The 13,289-nt window shown below is 38.4% G+C and overlaps 3 protein-coding genes across 5 annotated transcripts in view; 2 read left to right on the forward strand and 1 right to left on the reverse strand.

Annotated features, from left to right (window-relative positions):
- Positions 1-94: 94 nt before the first annotated feature.
- On the reverse strand, positions 95-3,997 carry LOC101161606 (prostaglandin E synthase 3). The gene is made up of 8 exons (XM_004085123.4): positions 3,813-3,997; positions 2,895-3,008; positions 2,709-2,778; positions 2,533-2,631; positions 2,191-2,280; positions 2,041-2,097; positions 1,867-1,894; positions 95-938 (listed from the first exon to the last, which is right to left on the reverse strand). Coding segments are annotated over exons 1-8 (480 nt in total). The 5' UTR covers positions 3,815-3,997; the 3' UTR covers positions 95-918.
- Positions 3,998-5,579: 1,582 nt separating this feature from the next.
- LOC101161944 (probable E3 ubiquitin-protein ligase DTX3) lies at positions 5,580-11,640 on the forward strand. Of its 2 annotated transcripts, none has more exons than XM_020700504.2 (5): positions 5,580-6,163; positions 6,347-6,384; positions 6,794-7,584; positions 8,255-8,472; positions 9,727-11,640. In XM_020700504.2, the coding sequence occupies exons 2-5, from the start codon at positions 6,372-6,374 to the stop codon at positions 9,800-9,802; spliced, it is 1,098 nt and encodes a 365-aa protein (XP_020556163.1). In that variant the 5' UTR covers positions 5,580-6,163; positions 6,347-6,371; the 3' UTR covers positions 9,803-11,640. The 2 variants fall into 2 exon arrangements, with proteins under 2 accessions (XP_020556163.1, XP_004085172.1); XM_004085124.4 differs by having other exon boundaries at positions 5,586-6,177.
- A 1,510-nt stretch (positions 11,641-13,150) lies between these two features.
- Positions 13,151-13,289, forward strand: part of LOC111947655 (probable E3 ubiquitin-protein ligase DTX3) — a 7,866-nt gene continuing 7,727 nt past the window's right edge. For both annotated transcript variants that reach the window (XM_023956573.1, XM_023956574.1), the window contains exon 1: positions 13,151-13,289. This exon is cut by the window's right edge and continues 183 nt beyond it. In XM_023956573.1, the coding sequence (XP_023812341.1) occupies positions 13,173-13,289 (117 nt within the window). In that variant the 5' untranslated portion in view covers positions 13,151-13,172.

Below are 13,289 nucleotides of genomic sequence, written 5' to 3' on the forward strand. Positions count from 1 at the left end.
GCTTCTCAACTTGAACTTAAAATGCAGTTCTGTTAAAAAGTTCAGATTCAAAGAAAGAATTTGAATTTTGAGATGAAAAAGAACAAACTAGAAGTTTCTTTAATGGTAAAGTTTATTAGAAATCTGTTCTCAGTCTCACTGCAAACAACAGAAGTGTTTCCGACACTTTGAATCAAACACACAAGCATCCACAGCATAAATCTGGTGACAAACATTTATTAGCCGTATGGGTACGCCTTGATATTTTCTACAAGTTCTCACTTTTATTAGGAATAAGGAAAGTCTTTATCGAATCCATTGTGTTGTAATTTGAATTGTGGTTGCCGGGGTGAGGAGGGAATATGCCAAAAAAGAATGTACTGCCAAAACCAAACAGGTTAATTTGACAAGAATACTTATTACTGAAAATGAAGTTAATTACTATCTGATGTTCAGGATACACCAAAAAGTTTGCTGAAAGAAAAATTGTCCCCTTTAAATTAAAACAAGTGCAGTATACAAAAACAAACATTTAGGGATGGAATTTAGGGATCTAAAAACATTTTTTTTGGAAAAAAGGTCATTGAGTGTGGTTTTCTTTTTCATTAGAAATCACAACATTTATTACATCACCTGACATTGAAAAAGCAAACAAAAACAGTGAGGTGTAAGACATCAGCACATCCCAGTAAAGTCATTCGAGTCAAGGAACAATAACATTTTCATTTGAACATAACCGTCCATGCAGAACAAACAGCAGAGCACAGCGTTGTATGTTTCTATGGATGTCTGTGCAAGTCTGTATCCAATAGTCACTCTCCGTTACTCCCTTGAGGTGTTTCACTTTGGAACTGCGTGGAGAAATTCTTCAAAGTGGCTACAAGTCAGGTCTACACTCCCCAACAAATTCACTTGCGCTGAGATCACCTCCATGTTTGTCTATTCAAGGTCTGGCATTTCTAGGAGAGAAACCAAAGACAATAAATGCATCAGGTAGAATAGCAAAAGATTGATATGTATATCTGAAAGCTTAAACAATATGATTCAAGTATTCAAATGTAAGGCCCTGAATCATTTTTGCAGGCATATCAACCCATGTTTATTTCAAGAAACGGTACTGTCGACCTGTGAAACATTTTACAATGATAACCAACAAAACAGTGACCATTAAAACCCCATTTTCTGGTATGGTTTTAGAGTTAGTGTGTTATTGTAAATACTATTCAATTTGTAATATTACACAACAGAATAAGGGCAAATATTGCCTCTTTTATCAGACAATTGGCAATAACTTGTTCATTTTTTTAAATAAAGCTTTGCATGATTTATAAATAGCAAAGAAAATTAAAAGAAGTACGATAAAGACAATACTTGTCACTGGCATTATTTTTATTAGTTTTCGGTTTGTGCCAATCATATAAAGGCAGAACCTGGTAGAGTAAATTTAACTGCATGACGCATTTTCCCTAAAGCTGTTTTGACAAACGCTTCTAGTTTATCTACTATGATCAAGTTTTTCCAACTGCTACAGATGTAAACCATGTCTAACATTCAGTCTTTCATTATTACACAGGATTTTAGATCAATTTACCTTTAATAAAGAGTTTCGAATCACTTTTTTAGCACTGTGCATTATAATGTTCAGATTAGAAGTTATACTAAAGGAGAAAAAGCAAGCGTCTTTTAGCCAAAGATAGAACTTCTGGTAGTTATGGCAAGTGAACTACTAGTTTTGGGGCAACCATAACTTTCCCTTAAATGTTATACTTGAACAATTATAATTTTTAAGTAATCTCTTATTGCACTTCTTGTAACGTTAAAACTTTTGCCACTTCAGCAAGTGACTACATGATTTAAAAATAAAGTTACTTTTAATGCTTTACTTACTTTCATCATCACTGTCTGCTGAATCATGCTGAAAGACAAAAACAAAACAAAAAACCCAACAGTTTTTAAACAACACAAAAGGTCAAAGTTTGCCTGATCCAAGACAAAACCAAATACCAAAATTAACCCAATGCTGAATTTAACAGAGGAACTGATTGATCTTCAAAGGGATACCTCTTCCTCTGCTCCATCTAAATCAGGTAGATCATCCCCACCCATGGTGTTCATCATCTGGGAAAAAAAACCCACAAAAGTACATGGTTTTGTTAAACACAATATATCTGCACATAATTTATAATACTATTAAAACATCAATACACTTACATCTGAGAATTTGTCAAAACTTGACAAATCTTCATCCGAGTCCTCTTCCCAGTCTTTCCAGTTAATGAAATCCACACTTAGCCAGTTGCACTTGAAAAAGCAAAAAAACAGTTTATTTAAAATATAATTCCACCTCTAAACCTGACAACTCTAATGTAATTTATGGTACAAATATTGTCTTTAGTTGACCATTTGGTCAGTCTTCTTACAATGCAATAATATGACCCATAAAACGACTCAAAACTTATTGTTTTCCGATTTAAAAACAGATGTTACTGTTTAGTTGGTCAGATTTAAAATGCCTATGGACAGACATGAGGGTTTCTTAAAATTTTAGCTTACTTTTGCTTTGTCTTTGGTGAGCCTTGGCCATGACTTCCCAACCTCTTCTTTTCGTAGACAACACAACACAGATCTATCGGTGCGTCTGTATTTGGATTCCTGTGTGTTAAAAATAATTTAATGACAGTTTAGATCAGAACCAACAGAAAAATATCACCTGCAGGAGACAAACTGACCTCTGGAACAATCACTCCGAAAAGCTCCACTGTATTTTGATGTGTGATATTATCGGTTCCACTAGTACAGCTACAGAATAGGAAGACAAAAGGTCACAATTACAGCAACCAGTTATCATTATGGGCATTCGGCTAAAGGCTTTTCTTACAATATCTGTAGGAAACAAGGTCAGGAGAAAAACTTACCTAAAATCAACTTTAGTCTTGGCAAATTTTACTTGCACATCTTTACTGTCTTCCACACAGAACTCTACAAACACAGAGTCTCGTCTGTCATACCATTTAGCAGCTGCATGATGCCTGGAAACAAGATGTACAATGATTTATGAATCCTAACAACATAACTAGGTTCACATAGAGGATTTCAATATTATGATTCAAAATACGGTATTAGAAAGTTGCAGCACATGAACAAAATTGACAGAGTCTGGTGCAAAAGCCAGCCCAAAAGACAATTAAAAGTCCAAATATTTCCTCTATTTTTTTTTTAAAGAGTGTACACCTATGCACTCTGCATCATCATTTATTTAAATACTAGGTCTTCAAACTGTGGAACTTTTAAGTCACAATCAAAGAACGTACTAAGGCGATTTACCTGCTACTTTTGTATCGGTTATGCATAACTGAATAACTTAAAGAGAAAAAATATTTGACGGATGAAACAGATATACATTAATGGCTTTATAATAAACATAAGAAAATGAACCAGAACGACCATAATGTGAGACGAATTAATCTTATCACACTAGCGAGGCGAGCAGGACACCATGCCTTACAATGCTAACTTTATCCTACTAGTCATGTTGGTTAATATTAGCTTAGCGGCTAACAATTACTACGCTAATTTTAAAACGGAAACAAAGGGGGTTACTTTAAAGAAATAAAGGCTGCCATTCATGCAAAATAAAAAAATAAAACAAGTGTGGGGATTTGAACTACACACGCTGTCTTTTAGGTTAACCTTTCACTAAAGTAGCTGAACTGAGGCTAACTCGTGTGCTAGCTTACTTCGCTCATGTTAGCTAGTTGGTATATCCCACTTCAAGACTTGACGCGTATTAACTACCGATTTAACAAGCCAAACACACTGAAATCAAAACTTACATTTTCACCGTTTAGGTAATTGGTCTCACTCGTCGTAACCCAAAATAAATTACTGTGTTAACTATTAATAAAGCCCGGCAAAAATGGTAACTGAGACTTAACTCAGGGTTAACCACATAAGCGCTGGTATTTCTCCAAACATCGCGTGTTTTCCACACTTCCTTGTGACGTTACACGTCGCCCTCCTGGCTGGTACGTGGGTACAGTGGATGATTCTAGAATGCGAACGTTCCCAGTGCTTTTAACTGAACAGCGCCCCCATTAGTGCCATTCTATAACTACAGCCAAATGTATAATCGATAATTATTCAAAGACAAGCAATCTGAACAGCTGAAATGTGATTTTAATCGAAAACAAATAAATAAATAAATAAAATTAGATTGCTTTAGATTTATGGAAGTATGAAGTTTTGATATCGTGATGTTTTTGTAATTTACCATGTTGATTTATGTTTTTGAATGCTATTTTTTCATTAGTAATTTGTTGTGTGAAATTTGACTTTGTTTTAATTTGACATGTATGTAAAGTGATCAAGAATACTACAGGAATAAATAGAGAACCATATTTGTAAAATGATGTGTGAAATGTGAAAATGTTTTATAGTTGCAGTTTTTATTTTGAGATTTTCCCATTGTAACCGGGTGTGCTGCTTTAGTTGCTCAGGAATTCTGGATATGTACTAGAAAAGCGCTTTAGGAATTTAGTGACAATTTAGAACAAAGTTTTTATTTATTGAGAAGCAAAGAAGAATCACAGTTCCTGGGATATTTTGTGGAGAAATAATGACAGGACATGTCAGATTAAAAAAAAAAAAGGACCACCGATGCTCACCATATATTCTTATTTTGCATTAAGATTGGAGATCTCTCCAAGTTAATAAAAACATATTTGCTCCATGCATATAAAGATTAAAAGCTCTGATGTCTGTATTTTTTGCATCACTACATCTTTGAGTTCTGTTCAAGGAAATTTACTTTATCCATGTTAAAATCAGCAGTTTACATTATTTGAATATTCATTAGACAAAAACAAAGGTTGAAGAATAATTGTTTATTTGACACATGAACTTTACCTTCAGTAAACCACAAACGTAATTTTATTTCTTAAACAACTTAGGGGACACATACTAGGCCACATCCCACATTTAATTAAAACATTAAAAGATTTTTTCCCAAATCGTCTTTTTCTTAAATTTTTTCCCGAATTATATTTTCTGTGACTTTGAACAAAAACGGCATGAAACATATTTACACATACAGCCATGTTTGTTTGCATGGCAGTGGGTGAGGTACGGTGTCTCAGAGAAGCCAAAACAGTCCAGGCCCAGCCTGCTCACCTTGCAGATGTTTGGTAAGAACTGCAGAGATATCCTCTGTCATCTATCAGCAAATTCATCAGCAGTTTTTCTGTCCTCCAACTATAAGATTACAGGACCCAATTGAAGGTCAAATAACTCAAATATTTAAGCTTTACTTATGTTGACACTGAAATCTGAAGATGAGCACTTACAGTAATAGCTTATAACAAAATAAAAATCCTTCCTCAAATTACAAAATACAGGAGATACAGCGTTCAGCTGACACAACATTTATAATGTTATAATAAAGGGCACACTTGATATGAATTAAAATGAATGATTATTTAAAGGGGAATAATGGGCATGTCTAAGTTTTAGGCTTTTTTAGACTGAACTTTATTGTCTTTTCATTTTTTAAATTGAACTTTATTACCTATAATTAGAAACTAAAACCTTTATGAGCTCATAAAAGACCAATGATGTCATCAAATGAGAATTGTTCCCACATAATCATGAATAACAAACGAGTGGGTTTTCCCTGGATGGGGAGTAGGATCCCGCGTGCCACTTTGGTGTTCCAAACTGTCAAAAGCGTGACTCACACCTGCACGCCAACCAACTCAGTGACGAACTTCCTGCTCACCTTTTCTCCCAACAAACTGCAATGCACTGATGACAAAACGCCAACCGTATTTATCTGACAGTTTGAAGTCGCTTTTTTTTTTGCTAGAGTGGTCGAGCCCGATAAGAAACTACAAATGCGTGTTTACTGTGGATGACGCCTACAGCCCGAGGACGCACGAGGAAGGCGAAGGGGCGAAGTAAGGAGGCGGCGGCGGCGGCGGGTGGCGTTTTTCCACAGCGCTGATGAAAGACACACACCGGCCGTCCACCGGGAACACGCTCGGGTGTCATGCCTTGACCACGACAGATTAATGTTCCACCATTAAACTGCAGAAGGCAGCAGCACGTCAGAGACGAAGGCCTCCGCGGATGGAGCGCGGTGCTCTTTAATCCGTCCTCAAACCTCCCTGACAGGCGAGCAACAACACGGGTGAGGTGTCGGAGGTAATCATTAAAAGGAGCTGCCCTACTTTTATTGTCCATTCAAAGCTAATGTTTCGAAATCGTCAAATTCCCCTCCTGTCGTTGCGGAGGCTGCGTGTGTAAACATAACATCAGCTGTGTTCTCCTTTTTCTTCTTCTTTACTTTTTTCCCTTTCCTCTTCTTCAACAGGACGCTTGAATTAGAGGAAGAATTTATGGGATCACAAGGTAACGTTTGCGCTCGAAAACACGTCTTCAGTGTGTTTGTTTGCTGCTGTCACTGCTTGGATGTCTGTGAGGTTATTTTCTTTTGTTTACATCCAGGAAATGTCTCCACAGCTAGCAGCCGTTTGCTGTGCGTTTCTTAGCTGGCCACAGAAATGTCCTTTATTTAGTCAGCTGTTGGGTTTCTAATCACACCTGGGGGGTTAAGAAGAAGAAGAAGAGGAAAAGGGGCTAAAACGAGGAAAGCTAGTGGTGTTAGCATTTCCTCTGTGACAGGAGGAACTCAGTTCTTCTGTTAAAAGGAGCTAGCATCACCTTCATAATGCATATCAAGGACTACAAAGGGCTGAGCATTATGGGATGGATTTACTGTCATGCCTTAACACTGTTCCAACTTTGTTGTTTTCTTCAGTTTCCTCTGATGAGATGAGTGTGCGTGCTGGCCAGGGCAGTGATGAGGTGCTCGTTTCTCAGGCGGTGTGGGATTACCTGGCTGCAGCTGGGCGGCCCTGGCTCATTGACTTCCAGCACAGGCAGGGGATGAGCGCCGGGATCATTAGGCGGGGGGAGAGGGGTGGCTGTTGTGCTGTCCGGCTCCAGCCAGTTGAAGGCTTCAGGAATGCCGGAGTGATGGGCGGACCGGTCTCCAGCGACACCCGAAAAGCTTTTATTGACTTATGCCGCTGTGCCCGTAAAGAGATGTGCAAACAGGATGGGGGATCCAAGAGGAAGAGGGGCATGCTGCCATGTGGGGTGGAACAGAACGGAGAGGGGAACCTGCTGCAGCCCCCTCCCCTGCAACCCAGACGCTCCCAGAGACAGCAGCAGAGGTTCAGGAAGCCTGCTGATGAGGAGGCGTTTGCCATGCTCCATGAGGCAGCCCAAAGGAAGGACCTGGGCTCCAGCTTAGCTTCCCAGAGTGAGGCTGAGGATGGGAACACTTGTTCAATCTGCATGGGGGACATAGTGGAAAAGACCACTCTGGAGAAATGTGGCCATTCTTTCTGTCGCTTTTGTCTGGACCAAGCCTTCAAGGTGAAGAAAGCGTGCCCTGTCTGTCGACTTGTGTACGGCCAACTGGTCGGGAACCAGCCTGCCAATGGTTCAATGATTGTAGAGCGGGATCCTGACCTGGAGCTTCCTGGCCATGAAGGCTACGGGTGTATCTGCATCATTTACAGCTTCCCTCCTGGCCTGCAGTCAGTGAGTAGAATGAGAGCACAGTTCAGACTTCCAGTGAAATGCTTTTTAATATTCCCCCTCAAGTAGAAAGAATTATGTTTTGTTTTAAATCTGAATGAGTATTTTTCACAGAGGCTTTGTAAGGATTTTCAAAGAAATCAAGTTCTAATCTTGAACATTCAATCCACAGTGTTGCCATTAACTGCTCCTGGAATGCATGTCTACCTCATACCACCTTAAAAAAAGTTAATTGATAATATCTGGAATTATCTTACATTTTAGCAACTCTTCCTGTGCACTTTCTTCATATTGACTGTGTTAAGAAAACCTGAGTGACATTAAGTACCATAAGAATTTTCTATAAGAGCTATGTGCTGTTAGTTTTTTGGAAGTTTACATAAATCAGTAAGAGGCGGAGTTACCCCAAACCTCTTTTGCCGTCTATTTAAAAAAAAACAAAAAAAACAAAAAACGAGTGCTGATTCAGTTGAAGTTAAAATTGAATAGAATGAAACTTTACTGATCCCACAAGGGGGAAATTACCGAAGTTTGATCCCTTCGTGATTTTGCAAACAATTGGTAGTTCCCTTTTTTGTGGTGTTGGGAAGTAATTTTAGAAAAAGTATGAGGGGTTTCCCCCCCCAAAAAATGCCCAGACAACACTTTGACCTTCTTTAAAATTTCTTAACAGATAGAGCATCCCAATCCGGGTGTTCGATACCCCGGAACAGACCGGGTCGCTTACCTCCCTGACAGCCCTGAGGGGAACCGTGTGCTGGGCCTGCTGCGGCGGGCCTTCGAACAGCGCCTTATCTTTACCATCGGTACCTCTCTGACTACAGGCATGCAGAATGTTATTACTTGGAATGACATCCATCACAAGACCTCAATATGGGGCGGACCACGCTGGTAAGTAAAACTTTATCCTTGGAGGTACACTGCTAGTATTCATCCCATTCATATGTGTGTGTGTGTATGCAGGTTCAGGGTTGTCCTACTTTTTCTTTTAGAGGGGAGGTAGGTGGAAGTAAGGTACGTGAAAGAGGAATTGAAAAAAAGAATCCCTAAGAATGAGTGGGAAAGTAAAAAATGAATTGTTGAATGATGTTTTCAGTTTTGTTCAGGTAGTTCAATCAATCAATCAATCAAGGCTCTTGCGGGGGGGGGGGGGGGGGGGGGGGATGCCCCTTCCCAGTGCGTAGAGCCGACCAAAAAAACAAGGGTCTTCCAAGCTTTCCGGTCTTGTGCCAGAAGCTCAGTATCCTTCATAGCAACCCCATAAGGTTTAACATCCCCTGCAATAACATCCGTCCACCGAGTACGGGGTTTGCCTCGAGGTCGTTTCCAGCCCGCAGCTCCTGGGTTAAACTCAAAGATGGCCCGCGTCGGATGGTAAGAGGTAAAACGGAGAAGATGGCCGAACCATCTGATGCGGCGTTGTGCAACAAGGCAAGAGGCTTGGGGCTGGCAAGTTTGAGCTCTTAAGGCTTTGTTAGAGACATGTTGGGGCCACTTGATGTTCAGGTAGTTAGAACCTTTTTATTGTTTATTTTGCTTATGTTGGCATTGCAGTGGATTATTTTTCACATTTGGAATGTTTTCACATTTAAACCAATGATGCTTCATTTTTATACATTCTAAGATACAAACATATTTAGTCTCATAAATTATGTATCAACCAGGCGCTTGAGAGGTAACCTGAGAGCTAATTAGCTTTAGGGCTAAAAATAAAAAGCTGTTCCTGTAGATTAGAAATGAACTCCTCTCAAAAGGAAAAGAATTATGGTAGCTGCGTCAAAACTAACAGATGTGTGAAGCCACATTTACACTGCAGTGCGCACTTAAATGACCACTTTCAGTTCAGCGTTCCCTTTGATTCACGGAAGTGCCAACCGTTTGAAAAGTGATGCTGGAGGAAAAGGTTTGTGCCTGGATAGAATTATATGACACCAAGTCATTTAGATATCAGAATAGAGCCCTGAAAGAAAAAGCCTGGAGCGAGAGTGACGAGATTTCCACCAGGTCGACTCTTTCAAGTATCGGGAAAGTCAATAGTGTGAACACTAAGGGCTAATCGCGCGTTTAAGAATGGGCGTCACATGCCCGGTGTGAACGTGTAAAAGAAATGTCTAATCTTTGCCCTCTTTTTCTGTCTCTTCGCAGTTTTGGTTACCCAGACCCCACTTACTTGGTGCGAGTGACAGAGGAGCTGCGAGAGAAAGGGATCACAGCCGACTAACTGTCTAAAAATGTCAGATCTTCCAGGACTTTGTCAGCCTTTGGGATTGTCCTCGTTCTTAGGACAGAACTCGGATTCATGTTGTGCTCTGTGACTTCCCGCCACCTGACAGATGGCTGAAGACAAAGACCTTATCAAACAGGTGTTCAATGCTGCAGCAGAGCTCATATTTACCCCATTACTTGTTCTTCTGTTTTTCATCTTTCTACAGCGCTGCATGTTTAAGAATTTCCTTTGAGTGCACTAGTTTGTTTTTTCATGAAACTCCTCAAAGGTGTCGTCATTGGCCTGGAATTTAATGCTCTTTATTTTAGGAGCTTATGGCATGTTGAAATTCATAGTACTTTCTTTATATATTATTTTGGTAGACTAACTATTAGTGTGATAAGAGCTAAAATGCTGTCATTGTTTATTTCCTGCTCCTAATTTTAAATCATGAAAGCACACAGTCTTTGTTGCATCGTGCAGTAACTTTTGGTCTTAATTATGTTTTAAGGGTCATTACCCGTTTTAAGGATTGGTTCTGATTCATGTGGCAGAGTAGCACTGCTCTTATAACCAGAATTCTGTCTGAATTCTTGTGATTCTCAGAACATTTTTTTGAAGTTGTTGCAATCTAAAGCACTCACAGGCACTTTGGTAAGGTGGTTTCTTTCTCTGAGAAGCAGGAGGAGTCGTCCCTGCTTCCCCCTGTTGTGTGTGTGTGTGTGTGTGTGAATGGTGTTTGAAGCAGTCAGGTCCGTGCAGCCTCAGCCACGCCTGGCTACAAGTTGATGTCAGTCCCTAAAAACTATTACTTTGTGTGTTTCTGCTTTTACTGAAACAGGAGGAATGTTAAATGTGCAGCACCTTTGAGCATGCTTTAGCACTGGGTGGTGTCCTTTCACCCCTGCCGTTGTTTCACGATGTCTCCCAGGCGTTGCATACCATTACCTCACTCGTTACTAACATGCTCCTTTGATTATCAGATTTATGACGATGTCAACTAAGAAGGGCATATATACACTTGAACCAAATCAAAGGCACAAAGGCTCTTTAAATAGCTATGCTTTGGTCCTTGTCAAACTGGGAGACTTGCCTATTCCTGTTCTAAATGAGATACTTGTTGGAAACGTAATTATCCAAAAACTATAATTAACTAAAAATATACATTTGGACAAAAATGAAAGAATTGAATTAGTTTTTAAGCTCAGTGACTGGTCTCATTTTGTTGTGCCTTTAAAATGTCCATTTTTGGTTTAAAAAATAAAAGATTTAAAAAGGGATGATTTGATGAATGGTAACCTTTTTGGATGTATTTTTATGAACAGCAGTATGTTCTTGCTGCACTGTATTTGTTTTATTCATGAACAGACTACTTGGTTTGTGAGTGTGTACAATGTTTTGATCAACGTGCTTCACCCTCCTAATAATTTCTACCTTCCAAATAAAAAAATAAAATAAAAAGAGTAAAAATTTAAACATACATATATATGATAGAGCTTTGCAAAGTCCTTTAGCCTTCTTGGTTAATTTCTCAATGTGTTCAGTTATCATTACCATACATCAAATATTGTTATTGTTAATTTGGTCCTGTTGTGATTTAGTCTAGGGACCAACTTGGTTTTGTTTTTGGGACACGGGATTGTAGTCCACTAAAGCTACTGTGCAAACGTTTCTATGCATTACACGAGGGAGGATGAGCCAGGACAGTGAGTATTTGGAGGGAGTCCACATTTTATTTTGATTGTCAAAGACAGCCGAGTTTTGCTTTTCTATTTGTGCTGATCTTACTTTGTTGAAATTCAGAATATTGTGCTTTACATTTTAATACTTGAATAAAAGTTTTTGTTTTGGCTTGTGTTGGATGTTCAATAATGGGCCTAAATAAATAAGATGTGCATGCAGCAGCATTGCAGAACAAGGTCATGTTGTGAGTGGCTCTCAGCAACCATAGCAACCAGTAAGGAAAGGATTCTGGTATTAATCCTCTTGGGTAGAAGGCTAAAATATGAAATTATATTAAAAAAAAGATCAATCTAAAATTGGATTTCACTTGCAGCAAAACAACGCGTCTTATTTGGAAAGAGATTTACAATGATTTCTTTCAGTTGACTATAAATTCATAACTTTGCATTTTCTCATTTTTTTTCATTAAAATATTTAAATTCTGCAGGAGTTAGCCATATTATATTTTGCCTCTATAAGAGGGTTTGCTATATTCATAAACCCACATTTGTATTGTGGAACAATTTATTGTTAAGAGGTTTGATGTTATTTAAGAAATAGAAATTCTATGGGCTTTAGGTTTGGAACGATTATTACAGTTGCACAACTGCACCACACATGACTATAATATTGGGGTTAGTGTGGGTTTCATGTCTTGAACATCATTTTAGGAGCTGCCACATTTTTGAATTGACCTCAGACTTTGGAGTGAAGCCTCCATGGCTTGGTCTCAAATTCTAACCACACCCCCTTATGCCACTTGTTCTTATCGATTATTAATTGAAGTTTCTATAAATGAGGAAAGGTATGAATGACTTAATTTCCAAGGATATGTAATACAGGTTAATGCAATGTATTGAATTTATTCTTTGTAATAATATCACCTTAGCAAAAGCAATCTATTTAAGTGTACTACAAGTATACTTAGTCTGTACTAAAAGTGAGGCAGGATACTTGAAGTCTACTTTTTAAATACTATTTATAAACCTAAAATGTCTGAATTTATTCTGAAGAAGTATACATTTAGTATACTTCTTACACTACATGTAAATGTACATACTATACTTGCTATTCTTTTACTTATGTTTAAGTATACTTAAGAAAATACAACTGAGGTGAACGTAATGGTATTAATATCAAGGATGAGCCTTGCAATCCCTCAGCAAAAAGTATTTTATTTAAGTGTATGACAACTTTACTTATTCTACACTCAAAGTGAGGCATTATACTTGGAGTCTACTTTTTACATAACAATCTATGTATTGTAAACATAAAATGTTCCAATTTAGTTTGAAGAACTATTCACTTGTGTATTTCCTACACTGTATACACAGTATATATACTTGCTATACTTGTACTCAAGTTTACTTACTAAACTAAACTTCAAGTGTACTACTTTTTTGCTATGGAAGCTTTGTTTTCTTAATTTTTGTTAATGAACAATGATTTCATTTCAATTATATTTTTTTTGTGTTTAGTAAAAAAAAAAAAAAAATTAATAAAAAACAACTTTGAATCCTGTGTCTGACATCACCTGGTTGATGTTTGACCAATGAAGTATGTCTGTTAGTCATCCATGATCTGTTCTTTGGGTCGCCTTGACCAATGAACATTCATCTTTCAAAGGCGCGTGCCTGAAGACTCACCGTGACGTCAGAAAATAATGGACGACACGCAGAGCCGTGAGGGTGATGCTGAGAGTATCAGAGACTGCTCCATCTGCTTGGACCTAATTCGAAAGAAGAAAACGCTGAAGTGTCATCATTCTTTCTGCGCTGAG

This window comes from Oryzias latipes, chromosome 7 (genome assembly GCF_002234675.1).
Source record: "Oryzias latipes chromosome 7, ASM223467v1".
Taxonomy (NCBI): Eukaryota; Metazoa; Chordata; class Actinopteri; order Beloniformes; family Adrianichthyidae; genus Oryzias; species Oryzias latipes.